We start from the raw sequence: 26,705 nt of genomic DNA, 5'->3' as shown, positions 1-26,705 counted from the left end.
ATCATTGGAGCAAATAATACACATTCCAGTCAGATCAATATCAGATCAATATCTGCCACCTACATTATACATCTAGACAAGCCGTGATTGATGCAGATGGGTACTTTTGAGATCTATAGTTTTAATGTGATCAAGTGATGCTTTTTCACAGTTGGCCTGCAGTGCCACCAGTAGGTGAAATGTGATACTGCAGCCCAAGTGCTGGCAATACAGCATGGGAGGCAATTATATCACAGGTCACGCCAACATGCCAAGCAACTGTAGCAAGAGCGGATTTCCTTAATAAGAGGATGAAGGAATGTAATCACACAAAATACATAAGAACCACTTTACTTACATTATGATACATCCCTGGAAAAAAAATTCAGTTCAGCCAGTGCAAGTCCAACTTTATATTAAAGAGGAAGTAAAAGGTCTTCCTCTTTAATTGTACCTACAGGTAAGTCTATAATGAGGCTTACCTTGCACCGTTTAGGAGATATTTACTGTAAACTTTGGCGCCGACGTCATCCACGCATGCGCACTGAAGGACCGGCCTGCTTGTGCAGTTTCTTCAGGGCCCGTGCCGTGACAAGTGGCTTGTGTGTGCATGCGTGGGAGTGACGTAATTGCGACTCTGGCTAATTAGAATGCCAGGGCCGCGAACCTGGAAGTATCGCCAGGAAACATGTCGGCCATTTTAGCGGTGTGCTGGCGCGGGGATCCAGGGCCTTGTTCTAAGGCAAGTATATAACAATGAGCTAGTATGCAATGCATTTGTCTTGCCGTTTTTTTTTTTTTTTTGGAGGTGCCTCTCAGGTCTCATTGTCATTCAGACCTTAGAGGAGTCAGTGGGAGGGATGGTGCCCCCCCACCCCTGGCGTCAGTGGGAGGGATGGTGCCCCCCCACCCCTGGCGTCAGTGGGAGGGATGGTGCCCCCCCACCCCTGGCGTCAGTGGGAGGGATGGTGCCCCCCCACCCCTGGCGTCAGTGGGAGGGATGGTGCCCCCCCCCCCCTGGCGTCAGTGGGAGGGATGGTGCCCCCCCACCCCTGGCGTCAGTGGGAGGGATGGTGCCCCCCCACCCCTGGCGTCAGTGGGAGGGATGGTGCCCCCCACCCCTGGCATCAGTGGGAGGGAAAACTTTTGCCTGGAGTTGGGCTACAGCGAGTGTCAGTGCAACGTTAACGACACCCAAAACCAGGGTTTGACAAATTTGCTTGGAATCTAGGAGCCAGCTAAAAAAGTTAGGAGCCATAAAACGCGCCCCGTCCCGACGAGCTTGCGCGCAGAAGCGAACGCATAAGTGCGTAGCGCCCGCATATGTAAACGGTATTCAAACCACACATGTGAGGTATCGCCGCCATCGTTAGAGCGAGAGCAATTCTAGCCCTAGATCTCCTCTAACTCAAAACATGCAACCTGTAGATTTTTTTTAAACGTCGCCTATGGAGATTTTAAAGGGTAAAAGTTTGTGGGCATTCCACGAGGGGACGCAATTTTGAAGCGTGACATGTTGGGTATCAATTTACTCGGCGTAACATTATCTTTCACAATATTAAAAAAAATTGGGATAACTTTACTGTTCTTATTTTTTAATTATAAAAAGTGTAATTTTTTTCCCCAAAAAAGTGCGCTTGTAAGACCGCTACACAAATACGGTGTGACAGAAAGTATTGCAACGATCGCCATTTTATTCTCTAGGGTGTTAGAATAAAAAAATCTATATAATGTTTGGGGGTTCTAATTAGAGGGAAGGAGATGGCAGTGAAAATAGTGAAAAATGGCATATTAGAATTGCTGTTTAACTTGTAATGCCAACGGCCGTCACCAGATGGCGCCAGCTGACAGAAGGAAGAGCTTGGGACTTCACAAGGCCGCGGCCTCAATTACCGGCCGTCAGGGGCCCGCAACGTTCGTGCGGCGGGGGCGCACGGAGGCACAGGATCCTGTGGCGATTGCGGCGGGCCCGCGGCGGCCGGTAATTGAGGCCATGGCTTCGCGGCCTTGTAGGCCGCTGCCTCAATTACCGGCGGGCACCAGGTCACAATTGCGATCTGGCGCCCGGATATTGTGGGCCCCAAACGCAGGTCACAAACTGTGCGTTTGCTCTCACTGGATTGCACGATACAAATGTACCATGCAATCCAGTTGCTTTTCTAAAAGTAGTGAATGCATTACTTCAGGTGCCGTTTCACCCAAATCAAATTGAATAGGCTGAGGTCACACTGCACAGAACTGCATGTGAATCGCATAGTAACACGCAATGTGATCCTGTGCGATTCTCACATGCAGTTCCTAGTGTAAATGGGAATCAGAGTATGGGTTAAAGAACTTGTGCCAATTCAGACTGGTTAAATTAAATTAGTTGCCAACAATCACTGAAAATACATTGTTGTTTCCCTAACCCAACAGGAAGAACGGGTGGTCAGGGTTAACAAGATTTCTGTAATTCATGTTCATTTACAGAAGACTTGAGTTACCTTATCCAAAGTTATTATAATCAGCCCTATTCCCTCACATTCTTGTATTGTCATTCTGCCTCCAGCTTACCGTCAGGATTACCAAGCGGATTTCATTCTATTTACATTATAGACGGGTGAAAACTTGATGAAGGGCTCTTGAAAGACAAACACTTTCCTGCTATTAATAAATGGCGAGCTTTCCTGTTTCCCGCTGTACACGCACGGCTGGCTTCCTTACATTATGGTTATCATCAATTATTTAAAGAGTACAAACAGTTTCAGAGCGCTGCCGAGCAGTTACACCGAGATCCACAACACAAATCGATTGACGAGGAGCTGCCCACCCCGTACATGGTACCCGATCTCTACTCTATATATAGCAGCATATATACAAAGCTAAAACTTAAAGCGGTATTACTATATATATTACAGTTTACCAATCCTCAAAATGTGGGGCTGCATTCGTTTTATTTTTTAAGCCTTTTTTTCCTCCTATATTTTATCTGGTGATCTGGCCAGCACCACACTGCCTGCCTTAGGCCCCTTTCACACTTGTACAACTTGTCCCACGAAAGGAGAAAGCTATATACTCACCCGATCCTCCTCAGCTCCACTGGCAAACGGCACTCCCCCATGATCCAGCAGTGGACTATTCCTGATATCCTTACTTCCAGAGCAAATCTATGGGCAGGAAGACGTTAGGAACAGTCCACTGCACAAGACCATGGGGGAGGGGGTGATATTGGGGTGGTAGTGTGGTGTTTAAGTAAGTTGGGGCGATAGAAGTCACAGGCACTGGTCTTGTGCGGGGAGCATTGGAGGATTGGGTATGTATATCTCAGTTCTCAAAAACCCCTAGACCAGAGGTCCTAAAAATTTTAAACAAAGGGCCAAGTTATTGTCATTCAGACCTTAGAGGGACGGAGCCCCATCCCTGGCACCAGTGGGAGGGACGGAGCCCCATCCCTGGCACCAGTGGGAGGGACGGAGCCCCATCCCTGGCACCAGTGGGAGGCACGGTGCCCCATCCCTGGCACCAGTGGGAGGCACGGTGCCCCATCCCTGGCACCAGTGGGAGGCACGGTGCCCCATCCCTGGCACCAGTGGGAGGCACGGTGCCCCATCCCTGGCACCAGTGGGAGGCACGGTGCCCCATCCCTGGCACCAGTGGGAGGCACGGTGCCCCATCCCTGGCACCAGTGGGAGGCACGGTGCCCCATCCCTGGCACCAGTGGGAGGCACGGTGCCCCATCCCTGGCACCAGTGGGAGGCACGGTGCCCCATCCCTGGCACCAGTGGGAGGCACGGTGCCCCATCCCTGGCACCAGTGGGAGGCACGGTGCCCCATCCCTGGCACCAGTGGGAGGCACGGTGCCCCATCCCTGGCACCAGTGGGAGGCACGGTGCCCCATCCCTGGCACCAGTGGGAGGCACGGTTTCAGAAGACTCTCAAATTCATAAGCTAAAATATACCTAAAACCACGCTCCATCTACCCACCTAAAAGCCTCAATACAAAGCTTGCCACATCAATCCTGAAAGCAGCGTTTTCATATTTTGGATATAGATAAATCCTGCATGTATCTGTTGTAACCACAGACAAGTGCTGCGGTTGTGAATGTGTTTCAAATACACCATTTCTTTCTAGTTCTGTCCAAATCGATACGCCAACAACGTAGAAATGATATTTTAACAGCCTGATAGATGTGTTCTCCATACAAGAACATCCCTGTAATAAGATGGAATAATGCATTCGCCGCTCTCTCAGCCAATTCCCCAAAGCCATTAGGGGCCGATCCAGTATTTCTAATCCAGCAAATGGCTTTCCCTGTGGACCCCCTTGTGTGCTGTAATACAATCCGACAACCCTGGGAAAGATGATACTCCGGGCTGATGAAACCTTCTCTGCAGCAGCATCGCAAAGATTAACCATCAGCAATATGTACAGTACATAGTTATATAAATATTCAGGTTGGAAAAAAAAAAGTCCATCTAGTAAAAAAATAAATGTTGATCCAGAGGAAGATGAAAAACCCAGCAAAGCATGCTCCAATTTGCTACAGCAGGGGAAAAAAAGAAAAAAAAAAAAAAAAAAAAGATTTTGATATCAGAAAACAAAACACTCCTGTGCATTACCAGACAGTTAAAAGATCTTCATGGTACATGTCACAGGCCTTGCTGCCCTTCAGGGATAGGGGTATCCTAGCAATAAATGTGAAGGAAGGAAGGAGAAAAAAAAGAAAAAAAAGAAAAAAGGAAATTTTGAACGGCTGGGCTCTGAGGAAGAAGGTTGTCCTTCGAAACATGTCAGCCAGCAGTGGCCCTCATCACATCCTCTATGACCATTTGGAGAGTTTTTAGGCTAGACTTATTGCCGCTACTTGAGGAAACTGATTATTGTGAACCTTTCAGCTACACTTGTGAGTAGTTTTTAATTTATCTTTTCTAATAAAATCTACCCGAAAGAATACGAGCCGGTTCACACTGGGGCGGCATGACTTCGGGGGCGACTCGGCAAGGCGTCCTGAAGACGACTTCAGAGGCGACTTGCAAAATGACGACTTCTGTATAGAAGTCAATGCAAGTCGCCCCCGAAGTCGTACAAGAACCTTTTTCTAAGTCGGAGCAACTTGCGTCGCTCCTATTAGAACGGTTCTATTGAATACAATGGGACGCAACCTGTCAGATGGCTGAGTCGCCTGACGAGTCGCCCCAGTGTGAACCGGCTCTAATGCACTAGGCTGGTGCGCCCATTCTTTTTTTTTTTTTTTGAGAAGAAATTCCTTCTGATCTCCCGAGAGGCAAATCGGATTTTCCCTGGATCAACCTTTACCTATAAGGCCTCGTACACACGGACGGACTGTCCGCTGAAAAAGGTCCGCCGGACCGTTTTCAGTGGACAGTCCGCTGCCGGATTTCTGTCTGATGGTTGTACACACCATCAAACAGAAAACGGTCGGCTGGACAAGTGTCCGCTGGAAACCTGTCCGATCGGCCATACACACGACCGAACATGCCCGGACATGTTCGGTCGTGTGTACGGGGGGCCTTAGACCCCTTCCACATTGAAAGAGCTTTTACCGCGTTTTAGCGTTAAAAATAGCGCTCATAAAACGCTCTCCATGCATCTCAATGGACCCTTTCACACCGAGTCCTGCAAGCAGCATCTTTGGAGCGCTGAAAAACGCTCCAAAAACGCCCCTCTCCATTGAAATGAATTGATTGCACTGCAAAAACGCCCTAAAACTTTAGGGTCTTAGCGGTGCTTTACCAGCACATTGGGATTGCAGATGAGGCTTCGCTCAAAAAAACGCCCCAGTGTGAAAGGGGCCTTAGGAAGAAAATGTCTATTTCTTCCATCTCTGCTAGGTTTGTCCCTTTTTTGGGGGCACAAATTATCTTCAGTTAGGAGTCTACCAAACTAGGCAGGTTCCCACCAATATTTGTTGCTGTAAACCAGGGATATGCAATTAGCGGACCTCCAGCTGTTGCAGAACTACAAATCCCATGAGGCATAGCAAGACTCTGACAGCCACAAGCATGAATTCCAGTGGCAGAGGCATGATGGGACTTGTAGTTTTGCAACAGCTGGAGGTCCGCTAATTGCATATCACCGCTGTAAACCATGAGCACACACGTCCCCTCCCATGCTTTTTTTCTCTCTAGTATGTCACAGCGAGTCTCTTATCTGTACACACCGACAGTTACTAAATCTGGGTATTAATGGCAGCTGTGAACATTCCCCAAGGGGGCTGCAGACATAATGTACAAGTGTCCTGAGGCAAATCAAGGTGCTAAACAGTCAGCAGCAGCCGAGGGTACGTGATTAATAAATGAAGAGGGGATGCAAAAGGCGCTTCTAACCAAATAAACCACAAGGAAGAGCGGCGAGTGGCTTCCTACTGTGGTGCATGGAGAAGAGGAACAGCTGCACTAACCAGTATCTTGTGCAAACCCATCATAAATTATCAGTGCAATGTTGATTTGTTAATTAAAAGGTTTCTTATATAAAAATTTTGTTGCTCAATTAAGAAGCAGGCAGCTCTATATAAATTGCGGAAGAGACGCAGTTATCCACGCCTACTGGTGACAAAACGCGCAGGGGGGGGGGGGATGCACAGCATTACGCAATTTCCGCTTGGTGGAATGCACATTGGCTCCAGCAGGGATCGGAACCTGCGGTATTTCTAACACTGACGGCTGATAATTTTGAGTGCCAGGTGAGGCACTAGCCTATGAGAGGACGTTTTAAGAGTATTACTCTACGAAATTCTTTGGTCTCTTCCTTATGTTTAAAGAGTTCCCGCGAAAAAAAAAAAAAAATTATTAAAAGCCAGCAGCTACAAATACTGCAGCTGCTGACTTTTAATAAATGGACACTGAGCTGTCCTGGAGTCCAGCGATGTCCGTATCCGAAGCCGAGCAATCGCTCGTCTCTCGGCTGCCCCCGCCGCCATCCTCGGTGAGGGAATCGGGAAGTGAAGCGTTGCGGCTTCACTGCCCGGTTCCCTACTGCGCATGCGCATCGCGCACTCACTGGTCCCCGCTATCTCCTGGGAGCAGTGCATTTGATGCGAAGGGGAGTCAATACCCGGGAAGAGGGTTCTGAAAAGCGGAAGTTCCATTTTTGGGTGGAACTCCGCTTTAAGGAGCGTACCAGTGGTGTGGATGATGAAACCTTACAAGAGGCTGATCAGTAGACATTAAGCACCAAGCACAGTCACTTTTTCATCTAATAATTTTCCGCACTTCATGTCAATTTAATTTGCACCTTATTTTGGACTCTTACCACTTTTTGAATACATTGCACTTATGATGGTTTTCACAAGATACTGGTTAGTGCAGCTGCCCTAATTGTTTATATGCAATTTGACTTTTGCTTGTACTTAAAGCCAGTTTCAAATCAATACCAGATCGAAAAAAGTGACAGGACGGAGCCAACAACATACATGAGAGGGTGAAAACCTGAGCCATACACCAGGCAAAATAAGACTTCCAGGTCTTTCTGTAAATCTTCCTAGAAGTCACCTTCCACAAGGTAGGAAGGACTGAATCAGACACCCCAGTGCCTTAGGATCTGGCTGCAATAGCAATGCCATTAAAGCCTACGATTGTAAAGGAATGGAAGACCGGACCTTACATCAGTAGGTCAAATGGATCCGGATGGGTCCGAGTGTAGTCTATCGACATGTTCACAATATTAGAGTATGAAGTTTTCCGGGGATCGGCCAGGGCAATCAGAAAACACCAGAATACCTTCCACTCAAATCCTGCAAAGCAGATGAGGTAGAAGCTTCAGCAGCAGGAAGGCATATATTAGACAAACGTGTTCAGTTTCTCATTGAACCAGAACGCCAGAAAATCCACATCTAGGGCTTCCCCACTGTCAGCAGAGCTCTTCGAACACCTCTGTGTAAAGAGCCCACTCTCCCGGAGGCAGTTATTGACAGATGAGGAAATATGCTTGTCAATTGCCACACCTGATATGTTGACAGCCGGTGATCTGCCGAGCTGGTTCCGGCTATCGTGAAAGTTCCTGCGCAAGCGCAATGTGCTCAGCCGAGATGGTTCCGGCTAACGGAAAAGTTCCTTCAAGGACTACCCAAGCGCAAACTTGCCGACGGAAATCTCCGAACCTCGGCCGGCATCCAGGGCGACGTGGATTTCAAGGAAAGTGGCCAGTCGGCCTCCTGGCTCTTTTTTTAACATCCTCCAATCCACTGGGATGTTAAAGAATGAGCCTGGATGCAGGGCGAGGTTCGGAGATTTCCGTCGGCAAGTTTGCGCCTGCGCTGTCCTTGAAGGAAGTTCCCCGTTGGGGGAACCCTAAGGACAAGTCACCGGCAGCACAGGAAAACGGAGCTCTGCAAAAGAGCGCATGAGATCCGCTTCTTCCGCCTCCTTGATGATTAATGTACATCACAGCCATCGCCTTCTCTTCCTGAACCGTCACAGGGAGGCCCTTCAGTTTAAAACCTAAGACACTAGCAAGAAAACTGAAGCCATGCCCCATGGGGAGGGGTTATGCCAGTGTCCATACACCCGAAGGTGGCAGCATAACCCTATCATAATGCAGATGAAGACACCTTTTGCCCTATAATGTACAGAATTTTAGATGTGCATGATAACGAAAAAAGCAAGTATACCTGCAGCCGGGAATCGAGGTCTTCCGATCAGCAGGGGCTGCTCAACCTGTACAATGGAACGACAGACTGGAAAGAGTTGGGGGATGTCTGCAGCTGTAAACATTTCCCTGCACATCCAGTAGTTACCTGCTGTCAGAGACCGCGATCTGCCCAAGGTTGCAACCTGTCTGCATTCAGAGAAGACATCTGTCCCTAACCGCAGTCAACTGCTGGATGTGTAGATAAATGCTTACAGCCAGAATGCCCCAACTCTTTTCAGCCTGTCATTCAGTTGTCCTGGTTGATCAGCTGTCACTAAACAGAACAGCTGGGAGCCCAATCCCAGGTACACGTAGTTTACTTTGCTGTACAATGGCCCTTTAGGAAATTTTGTGAATGGAGCCTTACCCACCCAAGAGTGGTCGGCATTTGTCACTGCTGTAGACACAAGTTTTTTACCTGATGCAAATATATCCGGCAACTGTCATTAGGTCTACAGACAGCTTAAAGCGGAGGTTCACCGTTAGAGAGCACATTTTCCCCTTAGATGGATGCTCGTTTTGTCTAGGGGAATTGGCTATTGGTTTTAAAATATGACGTACTCTACGTCGCTTCCGGGTATGGGCTGCGGGAATGGGCGTTCCTTCTTGATTGACAGTCTTCCGAGAGGCTTCCGACGGTCGCATCCATCGCGTTACGATTTTCCGAAAGAAGCCGAACGTCGGTGCGCAGGCGCAGTATAGAGCCGCACCGACGTTCGGCTTCTTTCGGCTACGAGTGACGCGATGGATGCGACCGTCGGAAGCCTCTCGGAAGACTGTCAATCAAGAAGGAACGCCCGCTCCCGAAGACCCATACCCGGAAGCGACGGAAGAAGATGCATGTCGAAAACGGGTAAGTACGGATCATATTTTAAAACAAATAGCCGATTCCCTAAGACCAAACGAGCATCCATCTAAGGGGAAAAGGGCAACAATTAAATAAATGGGTGAACTCCCGCTTTAAAGTAGAACTTTACCCAAAACAACTTGGAAAAAAAAAATTGTTCATTAGCAGGGAACATCCTCATTTTGGCGGAATTGTATGTGCTGTAAATTGTGTCCAGCATTTCTTCTGTTTCTTTTTGCTGAAGCCCAGAGCCCCTGAATAGCAGTAAATCATTAAGCGGAACTAAACCCAACGATTTACCAGTTTCACAAAACAGTTACATTCCTTGAATGATGGGATTCATAACTCACATTTGCTTGTGCCCTCAACCCATCAAATGGCTTGTGTCATAGCTGATCACATGATACAGAAGCAGCTTTCTTGGCTGTAAAAGATAGGAGGGTTGAAGGTGGAGCTCCACGATTGACAGGTACCCGCCTACCACTTCTGGCTGATTTTGCCCCGAAGTCAGCAGGAAGCTTGCACCCCCCCTCCTCCTCCTTCCCCCGCCGCCTGGCAGCTCAAAGCACGGCGCGTTTCCTCCATGCAGTGGAGATGATGGCGGCGGCAGCACCCGTCAAAGGATTAAAAAAAAAAAAATCGGCTGGTGTGAAGACACTGCTGGATTCGTGGACAGGTAAGTGTCCTAATATTAAAAGTCAGCAGCTACAGTATTTGTAGCTGCTGACTTATTTTTTTCTGAAGGAGGCTGGTGCTCCACTTCTGCTTTAAGGCTGTCAGATTGGCCTCTACAAACTTGGCAGTGCCTAAAATTGAGAGCAAGCGAGCATGTGCAAAGCAGGGCGACACAGCATAGTTTCACATAGCTATACCCGCAAAAGGGGCCAGCCTGAAGTGATCCAACAGGACTTCATTTTCTGATGAAGTTCTTACTTTCAGGTGAATCTAAACCCTTCTATCCTTTACAGCCAAGAAAGCTGCCATCTTAGCCCGTTATTGATCTGTTGTTGCTTTGGTGCTATGCATGCGATCAGGTAGAACGCAAACCATTTGATTGCTTGACAGTGGAGAGCACAAGCAACTGACAGATATAATTCATGGCATTCCTTGAACTACATTGGAAATCATTAAATCAATGGGTTCAATTCAGCTTTAAAGTAAACCTGTTACTGCTATGAAGTTCCAGAACACATGCAGAATAAGCAAAAAACGGTAATTTTTGGGCCCTTTTTCTGCTGTTGCTTTTTAAAACCAATGAGGATATGGAAGAGGGAGGGATGGGAAGAAACAACTTGTTCAGGAAAATAGAAGATTTGCATATAAATGCAGCTGCATAGCCATTGTTTTTGACATACAATTTTTTATTAAAGCTAGCGTCTGCTCATTCATTTCTTTATGTGCCAGGCTTTAGTAGTCCAAGTTTGCAATGTGTTTAAATGAAAAAGGATAGTACAAGACTATTTAACCACTTAAGGACCGCCTAACGCCGATATACGTCGGCAGAATGGCACGACTGGGCACAGGCACGTAGCCTTTAAGAGGCCAGCCGTGGGTCACCGGCATGCGCTCGCGACCTGGTCCGAAGCTCCGTGACCGCGGGACACCTTCCCTGTTCTTCTCTGTGGCAGTGTCACTGATCGTCTGTTCCCTGATATAGGGAACGACGATCAGTGACGTCACACGTCCAGCCCCCCTACAGCAAGAATCACTCCCTTAGGGCACACTTAACCCCTTAGAGCCCCCTAGTGGTTAACCCCTTCACTGCCATTGTCATTTTCACAGTAAACAATGCATTTTTATAGCACTTTTCGCTGTGAAAATGACAATGGTCCCAAAAATGTGTCAAAAGTGTCCGCCATAATGTTGCAGTCACGAAAAAAAAAATAAAAATAAAAGCCGCCATTACTAGTAGAAAAAAAAATTAAATTAAAAATGCCATAAAACTATCCCCTATTTTGTAGACGCTATAAACTTTTGCGCGTATTGCGTTTTTTTACCAAAAATATGTAGAAGAATACGTATCAGCATAAACTGAGGAAAAAAAAAAAAAAAACATTTTATATAATTTTTTTGGGGATATTTATTATAGCAAAAAGTTAAAAATATTGCATTTTTTTTCAAAATTGTTGCTCTATTTTTGTTTATAGCGCAAAAAATAAAAACCGCAGAGGTGATCAAATATCACCAAAAGAAAGCTCTATTTGTGAGGGGAACGAAAACATCAATTTTGTTTGGGAGCCACGTCGCACGACCGCGCAATTGTCAGTTAAAGCGACGCAGTGGCGAATTGCAAAAAGGGTCCTTAACCTGCTTATTGGTCCGGGTCTTAAGTGGTTAAAAGCAAACACATCTCTTACATTTTAATTATTCGAATTTTTGTTTTAGAACAGAAGGTGGATAGGTGCATGGGGCAAGAACAGGTTAAATTATTGAATTGCATCAGATTAGCTGCCATCAACACTTCTGCTTTTCCGGGGTTTTTATTTGTAATAAATCTTTTGGTGCAAAGCACAGCAATCAATGAGGATTAATCTAGGGACAGTGCAGATTACGCTTTATGCGCTATTAATTCCATTTCACAGTAACAAACAAAAGATTTGCTTTTGCAGTAAACAGAAGTGAATATAAAATGATAGCCGCCTCTCTGTGGCCAGCTAGCACTGTCGCCAGCACAGCATTGGGCGTGATCGCAGCCAGCCAATGACGGCCGTACAATCGCATGACTGCATTAGAAAAACTCTGGTCTGACTCATATCCCATAGGGAAGTCCCAAGCCATTTTTCAGAAAACAAAAAAAAAAAAGGGGAGGAGAGGAATGTCAGTTTTTGGGATGAGCGCAGTACATACACAGTTAGCAATTAAACTTACTGCAACCAAATTGCTCCAACAGGGAAGACAAATCCTTCCTGATCCCCTAAAGCAGGCATGTCAAACTCTGATAATACATGGTGCCAAATGGAGAGGACTAAATCTTCAAGGGGGCTGCATTAGATCTACTGTGGCCAGGCCTGCTTATCTCCTACAAAAAGAGTGCAAAGTAACAAAGGTGCCATAAAGACGTTTTTAATTGTAAAATAATGTAAAAAAGGGCACTGTACTGGAGATCAGCTAGAAACACATTTTCGTAAAAACACCGGAGGGGCACAAAGAAGAAACTGGGGGGCCACATACACCAATTAAACACCAGTTCGACGTGCCTGCCCTAAGGCAGGTGCATATAGTCTAGATCAGGGCTTGAAAAATCCCAGGCGCCAGTTATCCCTGGCAGCAAGATAAGTGTCCTGGCGCCTGGTTTGCCCCCCGAATGCTCGACACACCCCGTGCGCCCCCTCCCGTTTCCTGGGTTCTGCTTGCCCAGGAACGGCATGGCAGGTGCCACCAGGTAGAGGGGAGGAGAGCGGACACACATCTGCTCTCTTCCCCTTCCTGTTGCCTGGGTTCTGCTTGCCCATCCGCGGGCCCTAGAACGGCATGGCAGGTGCCACCAGGTAGAGAGGAGGGAGGAGAGCGGACACACATCTGCGCTCTTCCCCTTCTTGTTGCCGACTCAGAAGTGACTTGGGACATCACTTGCGGGTCCCCGGTGACCGTTTACGTGACCATCATAGTTGGTGTTCTGTCAATATCTCCAACCCATCAGAAACTCCAACCACGTCACTTTCGGTTTATTTAAAACCTTAGTAATCTGAGATTTTGACGAATTGGTGGCTGGACACAGCACCGACAACCCAATAGAGTCCGGTACAGGAAGACTGAGCTGTTTTGACAACAAGGACAAAGTTGTCCGCCGCCTCGGAGGCAGCCATTTTGTTGGCTAGTATCGAAGCAAAATAAGAATCTCCGCTCATAATATCCTGCAGCGGACTCCATTCGGTTTCCAGTGTTGTGTCCAACCACCAATTCATCAAAAACTCCAATTACTGATGGTTTTTAATAAAACGGAAGTTAAGCGATGGGTTGGAAAACTTGACAGAACACTGGGAAAGAATGTAAAGCAGTGCATTGAATTACGTTCAGTGGAGACGTGAAGGGTCATTTAGACCTTGCATGCGTCATTAAAGAGACCCTGTCACCAAAAAAAAAAAAAAAACATCACATAGGGTAAAAAAGTATGGAAGACACTAGTAAGCATAATAGCTAGGAATCAAATGACCCCCTCTCTAACCAGGTGTCCCTAAAAGTGAACTCCCCCTTTAAGACACAGATACAGCCAAGAAACTAGTATCTAAAAAAAATAAAAAAATAAAAATACAACAAAAGCAGTTTGTACCAACAGTACAGGTTTCCTATGAATTATCTATCCAATGTGACACAAAACATCTGGTCAGTTACATGGGCATTGGGCAGTGCCCTAAAGAACACAAATACATAGCCTGTAAGCTCTGCGGGGCCAAGTAGTCCAGGATTGGCAGTGATAAAGCGGGAGTTGTTTGTCTGCTTTTAATACGCTTTCATTTCAGTTTTTTGAATTGGGAAGCTGCTGCACTGCGACTCAAATCCTGAGAAGGAAATTGAACCTTTTTCTAATCCGGCTCGATAGCAGCAGCAATAGCTTGGAGATCAGCAGAAAGTCTTTGCAAGGAAAGCCTGTAAAGGTGGTGCCATAGAAGCAAAGGATGGTGCCATAGAAGCAAAGGATGGTGCCATAGAAGCAAAGGATGGTGCCATAGAAGCAAAGGTGGTGCCATAGAAGCAAAGGATGGTGCCATAGAAGCAAAGGATGGTGCCATAGAAGCAAAGGTGGTGCCATAGAAGCAAAGGTGGTGCCATAGAAGCAAAGGTGGTGCCATAGAAGCAAAGGTGGTGCCATAGAAGCAAAGGTGGTGCCATAGAAGCAAAGGTGGTGCCATAGAAGCAAAGGTGGTGCCATAGAAGCAAAGGTGGTGCCATAGAAGCAAAGGTGGTGCCATAGAAGCAAAGGTGGCGCCATAGAAGCAAAGGTGGCGATTCCCATAGGCAAAGCAACAAGGACAGCAATAGAAAGAACTCTCTGGGGTCTGCAGGCAGTATAACATTAGATATACATTTCCCTAACAGCCATCCACCGCAGAGGCGTCATAAAAAGGAATTCTCCGTTGTGCTGTCCAATGGGTAGTTTGTGGACCAAGCCTATGATCTCTACATTTTTCCACCCAAAATTCTGTCACGTGAGCGTGTGGCATGATTGATTTAGTAAAACCGGAGAGTGCAAAATCTGGGGCAGATCTGCATAGAAACAAATCGGCTTCCAGGTTTTTTGTTAAAAGCGGGGGTTCACCCTAAAACTACTTTCTAGTATTACAATGTCCCGACACATTACAATACAATTATGCCTATTTTTTTTTATGCTGTACATACCTCGGTACAGCTAGTTCACCCGCGGCTTCCGGGTTGCGAATCCCGCGGGAGTGGGCGTTCCTAACTTGCTGGTGATTGACGTGATGACCAAAAACGAGCTCCCCCCATCGCATAAGCTGCGTCATGATTGCTGAAAGAAGCTGAACGGCGAGTCGGCACTATACTGCGCCTGCGCACCGCCGTTCGGCTCCTTTCGGCAATCGTGACGCAGCTTACTCGACAGGTGGAGCTCGTTTTTGGGCATCACGTCAATCACCAGCAAGTTAGGAACGCCCACTCCCGCGGAATTTGGAAACCCGGAAGCCGCGGGTGAACTAGCTGTACCGAGGTATGTACAGCATAAAAAAAAAACAAATAGGCATAATTGTATTGTAATGTGTCGGGACATTGTAATACTAGAAAGTAGTTTTAGGGTGAACCCCCGCTTTAAAGTGGTTGTAAACCCACTTCTGACAACTTGCACCTACAGGTAAGCCTAGATTAAGGCTTACCTGTAGGTGCAAGAAATATCTCCTTAACCTACACGGTTAAGGAGATATTTGCAGAAAACACAGCACCGATGTCTACGGCGCATGCGCCCTGTAGACAACGGCGCAGGCTCACTGAGTGTGTCGGATTTCTGAATAGAATAATGCCGGGACCGCGCATGTGCGGGAGCGACGTCATCGCTGCTCCGGCCAGTCACAGCACCGGAGCGGCGATACACGGAAGACGATCTGAGGGGACATGGCGTCAGAGGGGAACAAGGAGCGCTTCGATTTCAGGCAAGTGCCACATAATGCTATGCATACTAGCTCATTATGACTCACTCTTGCAAGGTTTTTATTTATTTTTTCCCCCAGGAAAAAAAAAAAAAAAAAAAAAAAAAAGGAGGGTTAACTTCCGCTTTAAGGCTCAATTAGACAAGCTGAAGTTAGAAGCTGATTGGCTGCCATGCACAGCTGCACCAGATTCTGAGTGCTCCCGTTTTAGTAAATCTACCCTTTTTAAAAAAGGCATTGCTCCAAAATTGGCAGGAATGATCTTCTAGCACAGGGGTCTCAAACGGGCGGCCCTCCAGCTGTTGCAAAACTACAAGTCTCATCATTCCTCTGCCTGTGGGAATTATTCTTGTAACTGTCAGCCTTGCAATGCCTCATTGGACTTGTAGTTTCGCAACAGCTGGAGGGCCCCCAGTTGGAGACCCCTGTTCTAGCAGGTAGAATTACCATTAGATACTTCTTAACCAGCTGGAGTGCTGCCATCTGACACAGAGGCCACTGCAATCTTGAGGTTCATAACACTAATTAGTGTCAGCAAGGGTCAGAACGACCTGCCAAGTATTACATTTTAAGTTAAAAAAAGTTCCATCATCTTTTTTTTTTGCCATCTGTGTCCCATTTCCCCTCAATGCCTGTCCCATAGCCAAACAGGAAGTGAAAGGAAATCCCTGCAAATTAAAGAAAATTCCTTGGGGACCCCCAGGTCACCAGAATGAGTGTCCCTATTGGAAGATTTAACCCCCATTACTTTTCTGGAAACATTTTAAATTTTAATTTAATTTAATTTTTTTTAACAGAAATGGGATTTTAATTTTACTTTAACTTTCAATGATAATGGTAAACAGGACAAAACAGAAAGGGTGAATCTCCTTCAGGGGCACGGACAGCAATTAATCACTTTCCGCCCGCGTTATAGCCATATAAGACGGCTACAGCATGGGCTTCCCGTGCCTGGGAAGGTGTCTATAGACATCCTTCCGGGATCGCACTCTGTGATCGTCGGGTCCTTCGAACTCAGCTGATCACAGAGCGGGCTAAAGGGCCAATCACAGCGGCCCTTTACCACTTGATGAGTTGTCAGCTAATAAATGGTGATCACAGAAGTAAATAGAAGCCGGTTATTTGCTTTTTTTTTCCTCCTCACGCTGATAAGAAGAAAACCAGTAGCCGGCTTCTGTTAAAAGGCACATCGGTCCCAACATTTTCCACCAGTGCCAACTCATCAGTGGAGAAAAAAAAAAAAAATGTTGTAACAAAACGATGAAAAAAAATAATTTTCTTCAAAACTTAGTTTAGGTTTCTTTAACAAAAAATAAAAACCCCAGTGATGATTAAATTCCACCAAAAAGCTCCATTTGTGTAGAAAAAAAAAATTTATGATAAAAACGTAATACAGGTACAGAGCAGCATGACCGTGCAATAGTCATGCAAAAAAGTGACAGCGCTGAAAGTTGGAAATTGGCCTGGGCAGGAAGGGGGTATAAGTGCCCAGTAAGCAAGTGGTTAAAAACTATTACGCAATCTCATCCCTCTGCACACACTGAGGCGCTTTGCAGGCGCTATAAACGATAAAAATAGCGCCTGCAAAGTGCCCTGAAAGAGCCGCTCCTCACACTCCAGTGTGAAAGCCTGTGGGCTTTCACACTGGAGCGGTGCGCTTGCAGGACGCTAAAAAAAGTCCTGCTAGGAGCACCTTTGGAGCAGTGAACACACCGCTCCTCCCCCACTGAAATGAATGGGCACCGCAGCTATATCGTCAGCAAAGTGCTGCTGCAGCGGCGCTTTGTGGGTGGTTTTAACCCCTTTTCGGCCGCTAGCGGTGAATAAAAATAGTGGCGCTTTATCGCCGACACCCCAATGTGAAAAGGGGCCAAAACGAAAAAAAAAAAAGTTAGTTATACTTTGGGCAGCCATGTGAAGAAAAGGAAAAGTAGATACGAGACCTAGCTTTCTGACCTCCTGCACGTGTATGGAAAGTAAAGACCTTGCTTGCCCATTTTTTACATGCTCAATTATCAATCAGTTAGGATCGTCTCATGTACGCAGCCATTGTGCAACCTTTTACTTTGTCCACAGCATGGCACAGAAGCTTGGCAGGCTGCGCTGAACAAAAGGATCACCCAATTTAGCTGCATGCATGTACAGCCAAAATTTCGAAATTCAAGCACGAGTCGCCTCAGATGGCCCAATACATCCTTTATTCAGATGGAGCGCCTTTTTTTGGCAGGCTGACAAAGAAATGGGACATTCACTGAACAGTGCCATGGGGGATTACCAGGTGCTTGGAATTGACAAGACAATAACATAGCTTTCAGTACAACAGCTGCTCACCGTTACTATAGGAGTATGGAGATTCGGATGCGCCATCCTGCAGACTCTCCAGGATTTCCCCCTTGCCGACATCACTGTCCCCCACCAGCAGGAACTTCAGGAGGTAATCGTAGCTCTTCACAGGGCTGCCCTGAGTGCCCATACTCCTTGTCAGGAGGTAAAAGGCATGTCAGGCCCCTGAAGGTGCTTCTTTAACCAGATGCTGCTCGTTAGCGATGCCAAGGGCGTTAGAAAGATAGGATGTTCCTCTTCTACTGCCTCATTTAAATATTCCTGGGAGACGGGGTGGAGAGACGATCCCTGCAAGATAAAACAAAACCACAACTTTCACTAAAAAGGAACAAGCTGTCAATTTACACGTCATAAACAGTACAGCAAAGCCATACACACCCATCTCTCAATATCCTGCATATTCCCATCCAGACAAATCAAATGCATCCCATCCATACCAGTCTGTACCGCAATATAAGGAACCCAGATAAACCCAACCATTTACAAAGTGATCTTCTCTTGTAGTTAGACCAGTGAAAATAGTTATGAGAAAGGGAGTGTCAGAGTTACTATCCAGCTTTAGCAAGTGAGAGGGAGAATCAAAAGTACATCCGCCTTTCCCGAGCACAAAGGAGCATCGAAACCGAGACCAATAATGAGTAGTTGTGTTTGTTGTGGCTCCATCAGTTCCCCATTTACTATTCCTTTCTACAAGCGTGTGCTTAAAGTGGAGGTTCACCCTATAAAAAAATTCTAACACTGCATCCAGCCCAGTTGTGCATATAAAATGACACTGACCTTTTTTTTTTTTCCCCGTAGATAGCGTTTAGCCGTGGAATTCACCGCGGCTTCCGGGTAGGGAATCCCGCAGGAGTGGGCGTTTCTATCGACATGCCAATTGATTGACATGCTTAACGACGGCGCACACAGCGCGTCACGACTTCCCGAAGGAAGCTCGGCTCTATTCGGCGCCTGCGCAACGGCGCCGAATAGAGCCGACGTTCCTTCGGGAAGTCGTGACGCGCTGTGTGCGCCGTCGTTAAGCATGTCAATCAAATAGCATGTCGATAGGAACGCCCACTCCCGCGGAATTCCCTACCCGGAAGCCGCGGTGAATTCCACGGCTAAACGCTATCTACGGGAAAAAAAAAAGGTCAGTGTCATTTTATATGCACAACTGGGCTGGATGCAGTATTAGAAATTTTTTATAGGATGAACCTCCACTTTAACCACTTCAGCCCCGAAAGGTTTACCTCCCCTAATGTCCAGGCCATACATCTCTATGGAGCGACGAATGTCAGCGGTGACATGTCCGCCGACATTCCATCCGACCCGCTAAATTCAGACAGATGGGAACCCTATTTTCCCATTCGTCTGGCGGATTGGATGAAAACAGACTCTATGGTCCTTTTTCATTCGATCCTCCATAGAGGAAAGCAGGAGATCTAACGCAGTGTTTCTCAACTCCAGTCCTCAAGGCGCCCCAACAGGTCATGTTTTCAGGCTTTCCATTATTTTGCACAGGGGATTTAATCAGTTTCACTGCCTTAGTAATTACCACAGCTGTTTCATCTGAGGGAAATCCTGAAAACATGACCTGTTGGTGCGCCTTGAGGACTGGAGTTGAGAAACACTGATCTAACGGTCCGTTTCTGCTGTGTGAGAGACGGACTTGTCATCTGCCGGCTCAGCGGGGATGAACGGCGCCATCCTCGCTGAGCAAGCGGGTGTCTAAAAACGGATCCGCCCGTGAAGGGCCCTTACAACTTGATAGTTTCCAGTCACTTTAAAAAGGAGTTGTAAAGGCAGATGTTTTTTTTTCCCATCTTAATGCATTCTATGCATCAAGATAAAAAACCTGTGTGTAGCAGCCTCCCCAGCACCCCCCCTAATTACCTACCTGAGCCCCACCTCTCTCCAGCGATGTCCACGAGTGTCTTAGCCAATTGGGACTGTCCTCCTGATTGTTTCTCATGGCTGTCAAAGTCAGTTGGCCAATCAGAGGAGAGAGGTGGTTGGGCCAGGTCAGGGCTCTGTGTCTGAATGGACACATGTCAGGTGCTGGCTGAGACCCGAGAAGAGGATCTGGGCTGCTCTGTGCAAAACCAACTGCACAGAGCAGGTTATTATAACAGGTTTGTCATTAAGACTTTACAATCACTCTAAAGCGGGAGTTCACCCATAAAAAAAATGTTACCCTTAGATTGATGCTCATTTTGTCTAGGGGAATCGGCTAGTTGTTTTAAAATCGAAGCAGTACTTACCGTTGTAGAGAGCGATCTTCTCTGCCGCTTCCGGGTATGGTCTTCGGGACTGGGCGTTCCTATTTTGATTGACAGTCTTCCGACGGCCGCATACATCGCGTCACGAGTAGCCGAACGTTGGTGCGGCTCTATACTGCGCCTGCACCCCGACGTTCGGCTACTTTCGGAAAATCGTGACGCGATGGATGCGACCATCGGAAGCCTGTAAGTACAGCTTAACTGTTGGCGCTATATAAATCCTGAATATTATTTTTATTTAATAATAATAAATAATAATTTTAATTAATAATAATATTATTATTATGTAAGCTGCAATATAATAGTTTAATACCAATTTAAATATAAATCATCATTGGGAAAAAGTTTCAGAATTATGATGACGTAATGATATTGACAATGGATAATGGTGAAATCTCCATTTGAGGAACAATATCTGTGTATTTTTTTGCCAGCCTATGAGTGCTCATACCACATCTGGGATACAATTAATCACACAGATAAGAACAGAATTCAAAAAGGCATAAAAGATAACAAAACAGGTCTGGACAAATCCCAGGAGTCAAAAAGCCAATGCTTTAAAAAAAAAAAAAAAAGACCCCACAAAATCCAAGCTTCACGTTGAATTGTTTTTATTCCCATCATTTAAAGCCCATAATGTGCAACTCCGGCAAAAAGCCAATCAAATTGCATAAACTGGCATCTAAATTCTACATCATCCTGCCCACTGCTGGTGTTAAAACACTTTTCATCCTCAAACCATCACACGTTATAAAATATAAGAGGTCACCTCTGCTGCATAAACATGTACGGCTGGATGGGAATCCGGCACCATTGGATTCATGGTACGTCAGTTCAGCTATTCTGAATGGCTGACAATTCTTGATGGGACAATCAAAAGACGTAGCTGCATATAAAACACCAGATGCCCAATATTTACCCCACTGATGGCATACAACTACCCGCATACATACTGCCCCCGTGTACTGTCAGATATTACACAATTATTCACACACATACAACCTGCGTGATTACAGGATCCCCAATTAGTAGGATCTTCTCTAGTCCATCCACGCTGTCCTCATCCGCTGGTCCTATAGTACAGCATAAAAGCCTATTCTTCCCACCCAGTATTAGCATACTGATGAAGGGAGAGGTATAGCCGGTATCATCCAATCACAGCACAGCTTGTGTTTTCAGCCCCTCCCTAGACAGGGGGGCGGATTATAAAGCTATTTGCATGAAGAGCAAAACACAGGCAGATGGCTCAGCATCTTAACCATTGCAGGGTTGAAAAACAACAGCACTGGGATTTATACTGACGCCTTCCTGGTAATGAGAGAGTTAATGAGCAAGACGAGGGGAATGCATTATGCTTTTACCATAGAGCAACCTGGAGGCCATTCAAAGCCAACAAGGATGAGAATCAGTGGATAGGGACTCTTTGATTGTGGCCTGGGCTGTATGGGGGTCTCCGCTGACATCACTCCATCCAGCTGCCACAGGACAAAGCAAGAATAGAAAAAAGGAAATTCTCCTGACAAAGAGCCGTGCGCTGCATGTCAGATCTAAGGAAGTCAAAGACATTACACAGCAATGGACTGACGTATGGCATTTGTTTATATAGCACTGACCTATTCAACAGAGTACTTAAAGCTAGACACATCAACCTCAGACCAGGACCAATAAGCAATCTTCTGCTTCCGCAGCTCAGGATCCAGAGAGGAGGAATCCATCCCCGGCCTCCTTTACACAATAGTTTTGGCCAACAGCAAAAAATCAGATTCAAATGTCTGCTCCGGGCTAATACAGGCCGTTATTTACAGACACCTTGTCAAGCAAGGTCAATTGTTTATGGAATGTGCCAATCAATATACATATATAAAGATCAATAAATCGATAACATTATGACCAATACTTGGCAGAGCGAGGCAGCGGACACCGGGCCAGAGCGAGGCTGCGGGCGCCGGGCCAGAGCGAGGCTGCGGGCGCCGGGCCAGAGCGAGGCTGCGGGCGCCGGGCCAGAGCGAGGCTGCGGGCGCCGGGCCAGAGCGAGGCTGCGGGCCAGAGCGAGGCTGCGGGCGCCGGGCCAGAGCGAGGCTGCGGGCCAGAGCGAGGCTGCGGGCGCCGGGCCAGAGCGAGGCTGCGGGCGCCGGGCCAGAGCGAGGCTGCGGGCGCCGGGCCAGAGCGAGGCTGCGGGCGCCGGGCCAGAGCGAGGCTGAGGACGCCGGGCCAGAGCGAGGCTGCGGACATCGGGCCTAGAACGAGGCTGCGGACATCGGGCCTAGAACGAGGCTGCGCACACCGGGCCAGAGCGAGGCTGCGGACACTTGTTGTCAATGGAGCCGGCTCTTTAAAATGTCCTGCTGGCTCCTGGATGCCATAGTACTTTGTTCACCCCTGCATTACATTATACAGCACAATGCGGAAAGAAATGATCAAAACTGGATCAACTTTGCATTGTGATCTTCAGCAGGTCTCGTTGCCATGCCCTCTGAAGAACAAATGTTCTTCAAATAGAGTTTAAACGGGCAGTGTGGTGTTCTGTTGCTTCCTTACCACCCGTTTTAACCCCTTAAACGCTGCACCAGCACACCGCAACCGCGTGGGTGGCGCCCCTATTCAGTTGAATGGGTCACGTTTTGGCAAGTAGTACATCAGGGATAACTTGTGTTGCAGTTTTGTGGCTGCAGCATAATGTACACCCCCCCCCCCCCCCCCGCATTGGCAGTTTAAGGAACAACGTTTGGGGAGGACATAAAAATGCACCTCAACCACACTTTAGTACTTTCCCCAACCACAAGTGTGATGGAGGCCATAGACCAGTGGTTCTCAACCTTTCTAGTGCTGTGACCCCTAGATAACATTTTCACAAATTGTGGGGACCCCTACCAGTAAAATTATTTTCGTATCGTGGAACCCGTACTACAGTGGTGTCTCGCACACCTATGCTGAAATCAGGAGATAGGGTCTCATTCAGCCCCTCCCACTTCACTTTCCTCACCAGTCAGCTGACTTCTAGTCTCTGCCCCCCAGCCATGCTGTGAACTGAATGGGCGGCTGCAAAGTTACTGAGTGGCCGGCCGCAGGCACTAGGAACAGCCCAACTGGGCGGCCGAGAAAAGGCTGGGAGAGCGGTGTGGGCTACAGAAACAGGCCAGGATTTGGTGACGCCTGGCAAATCATCATTCGACCCCCGAGGGGGTCCTGAACCCCCAGGTTGAGAAACACTGCCATAGAGCAAAACTAAAGTCACTGGGCCATATTCTCAGAAGAGTTACGAGTATCTCAGGAAACTCCGTCGTATCTCTCTTTTTTGACCCGCGTATCTATGCGAGTGATTCCTAGAATCATTTTCGCATAGATACGCTGTAGATCCGACAGGTGTAAGTCACTTACACTGTCGGATCTTAAATGTAATTCGCTGCCGGCCGCTAGGTGGCGTTTACGTTCAGGTCTCATGTTTATGCAAATGAGCCTGATACGCCGATTCCCGAACGAAATCGCGTTGCGTAACCGTCGCTTACGTCAGGTTACCCCTGCTATATGAGGGGTAACCTTACGCCAGTCCCACGTATGCCATGTTAAGTATGGCGTCGGGTCCGCGTCGTCTTTTCCCGTCGGGTACGTCGTTTTCGTAAGTCGTTCTTGAATACGACTTTACGTCAATGACGCACACGTCGGCGTCATTGACGTTTTACGTCGAGAACTGGAGCATGCGCACTGGGCTATTTTTAGCCCGGCGCATGCGCAGTTCGATCGGAACGGGGGCGCGCTTAATTTAAATATAAGCCGCCCCCTTTGAAATACGCGGGGATACGCCGGGCCTATTACACTACGCCTCCGCAAACTACAGAGCAAGTGCTTGAGGAATATGGCACTTGCTCCAGTAAGTTGGGGCGGCGTAGTGTAAATGGCTTACGCTATGGCCGCGGGAAAAGTACGAGAATCTGGCCCACTATATTTACATTCTCTCCAATAGTCCCAAGTCCTCGAGGGGTCCCTTTTCCATGCCAGCATCTTCTCCTTGGCTGTTTCTGGATGCCAGTCTTCAATGGCCGCCGAAGGATGACGCATACGCAGGAGTTGGTCTACCGACACACAAAGCCCATGACGACGTTGTGAATTCAGCTGCGCACACAGCCCAGTTTACACGCCACAGAAGACAGCAAACAGCCAGGCAGGTTTATTTTTTATTGTAGAAGAGTCATTACATAAAACAGCATGTCTGCTTATAAATCATTTTATTTTTTTATTCTGCCTTCAGTTCTGCTTTGTAAATGATAAATAGAAGCTGATGGTTGCTGTGCACAGCTGCTCCAGATGCCATCTGCTTTGATATATACCCCACAATAAATTATATATACTTGTACCCCTGCAGCTCTTGCAAAAACAACAATTTACATTCAATCTTTTTCATTAAACGTAAGTAAATAGTACAGGGATTCCAACAAATCGCATAGTGAAAGTACAAGCGTTAGACGATCGCACAGAACACTACAGATAGAGCAAATCAAATAACATATCAGGACCAGCAGCTTTCTTCGCTACAAGCTCCAGCATTACCTGGAGGCCATCCACAACCAATCACATACATCAATAAAAATAAAAAAAAATCATACGTATTGCAGCACTTTTCATCACAACCCCCCCCCCCTCAAAAAAATAAATAAAAAATCAAATAAAAAAAAAAAAAACAGATGAGTAGGACTCCCCAGGGGAAAAGCCCAAAAGGTTAAGAAAAATACGTTTTGGGCCCCACTAGAGTATTTGATTGCCGGTCGGGTGACACTCGTTAAATTTTGGGCCCCGGGATCCCATAGTATCTACGATCTAGGTGGTCAGTTTTAGAAAATAACACATTTTTCTTACATCGGATATATTTGTTTTGCTTTGCCTGTTTAAGGCACACTGAATACCAATTTAATTTGTAAAAGGATCCATCCACCCAGAACCAACACCAGGGCTCAAAATTTCAAGTCCTGAGCCACTACCCAGGCCTTAAAGTGGAGTTCCACCCATAAATATAACATTACATCAGTAGTTTTAAAAAAATGTCATTAGTCCTTTAAGAATTTTTTTTTTTTTTTTTTAGATGCCTTCAAAGTGTTGTTGCTAGGCAGAATAGTTCATCTTCCCTCTTCCTGCACCTAGGTGCTTAAGCTTCCTAACCTACACCGCACAGACTCCTGGGAATGTAGTGGGTGTAACTTTCCAGGAGTCTGTGCACTCCCCAGTCTCGAAGAATCATGTGACTTGGACAGTACAGGTGCTGAAACCTATTACACTGCTTGTGCAGCACTGAGCATGTGCGAGATCTGCAAGGCTGAAATCCAGGAAGTCATACAGTGTGGCTTCATGATGCCCACACTTAAGATGGCCCCAGTCAATTTCTATTTTATAAAGTGTCTAAATGCTGTAACAACCTAACAAAACTGACCTTAGTTTACAGACTAACTTTACTAGAATACATTAAGCTTGTGTATTACAGGGGTATTTATATTTAAAAAGTGAAATTGTGGCCGGAACTCCGCTTTAAGAGTTACTCGCCACCAGTTGCCCCACCCAACACCTCCCCTGCTTCACCCCTAATTCCGCCCCTAAACACGCCCTTGTAAATTGTTAAATATTGTTTAACACTGTTAAATATTTTAAGCAGAATTAAGTTCCAAAAATAAATATTAACAACTTTAACAATAGTAACATAAAGCATATCAGTACCCATCTGTGCAGCCTCAGTGTGCCCGTGAACGCAGCCTTACAGTGCCCCATCACTTGCAGCCTTACAGTTAGGGCCGAAACAACTAATCGATTAATCGACAACTAATCGATTATGAAATTAATCGATTACTATTTTCATAATCGATTAATCGGCCAGTAACATAATAGGGTTAAAAAAAAAAAAAAGATCCCTTTATGGTACAAAAAGAGCAAATCGCTACTGTAAATATTAATTTCACAGTCCCACAGTAAAAAATTAACCCCTTACAGTAGCAATTATTATTTGGGTCAATATACTTCAATGGAGAAGCTGCAGAAAAGCATATAATGCGTTTTTGCAGCAGTTTGTGTTTTTTAATCTGCCCAACAAATTGGGCAAAAAAAAAAAAGTACAAATGCAAATGGCAAAGTTATTAACCGATTAATCGAATAATCGAAACAATAATCGGCCAACTAATCGATTATGAAAATAATCGTTAGTTGCAGCCCTACTTACAGTGCCCCATCACTGTGCCCCATCATCACTTCAGACTCGCCTCACACAAACACTGCCCTGGCGCCGCTTTGAGCCGAGGCTGCAGCGCTCTCCTCCTCCTCCTCTTGTATCTCACACACAGCGGGCATCTTCCGCTGTGTGTCATGGAGCGGGGTCTGTTTGGCAGCACGGTGTGATAAGGTCCCGCCCCCCTAGACCGGCTAATGTGATAGGCAGAACACCGATTCAATCTACGATCACATTAGCTGGGGGACGAGACCTTGTCACATCGCGCCGCCAAACACAGACTCCGCTCCATGACACACAGCGGAAAATGCCCGTTGTGTGATACAAGAGGGGGAGAAGGAGCCTC

At 46.7% G+C, this 26,705-nt stretch overlaps 1 protein-coding gene across 5 annotated transcripts in view; it reads right to left on the bottom strand.

Annotated features, from left to right (window-relative positions):
- The window catches only part of RAB40C (RAB40C, member RAS oncogene family), a 48,108-nt gene that overhangs the window by 9,262 nt on the left and 12,141 nt on the right, over positions 1-26,705 (bottom strand). For 2 of the 5 annotated variants that reach the window (XM_040356599.1, XM_040356595.1), the window contains exon 2: positions 17,885-18,184. In XM_040356599.1, the coding sequence (XP_040212533.1) occupies positions 17,885-18,026 (142 nt within the window). In that variant the 5' untranslated portion in view covers positions 18,027-18,184. Of the gene's footprint in view, positions 1-17,884; positions 18,185-21,152; positions 21,330-26,705 lie in introns of those variants that run through there. The other 3 variants (XM_040356596.1, XM_040356598.1, XM_040356597.1) reach the window with 3 other exon arrangements.

This window comes from Rana temporaria, chromosome 6 (assembly GCF_905171775.1).
Source record: "Rana temporaria chromosome 6, aRanTem1.1, whole genome shotgun sequence".
In the NCBI taxonomy this organism is placed as follows: Eukaryota; Metazoa; Chordata; class Amphibia; order Anura; family Ranidae; genus Rana; species Rana temporaria.
This window is presented reverse-complemented; position numbering and strand designations above follow the sequence as displayed.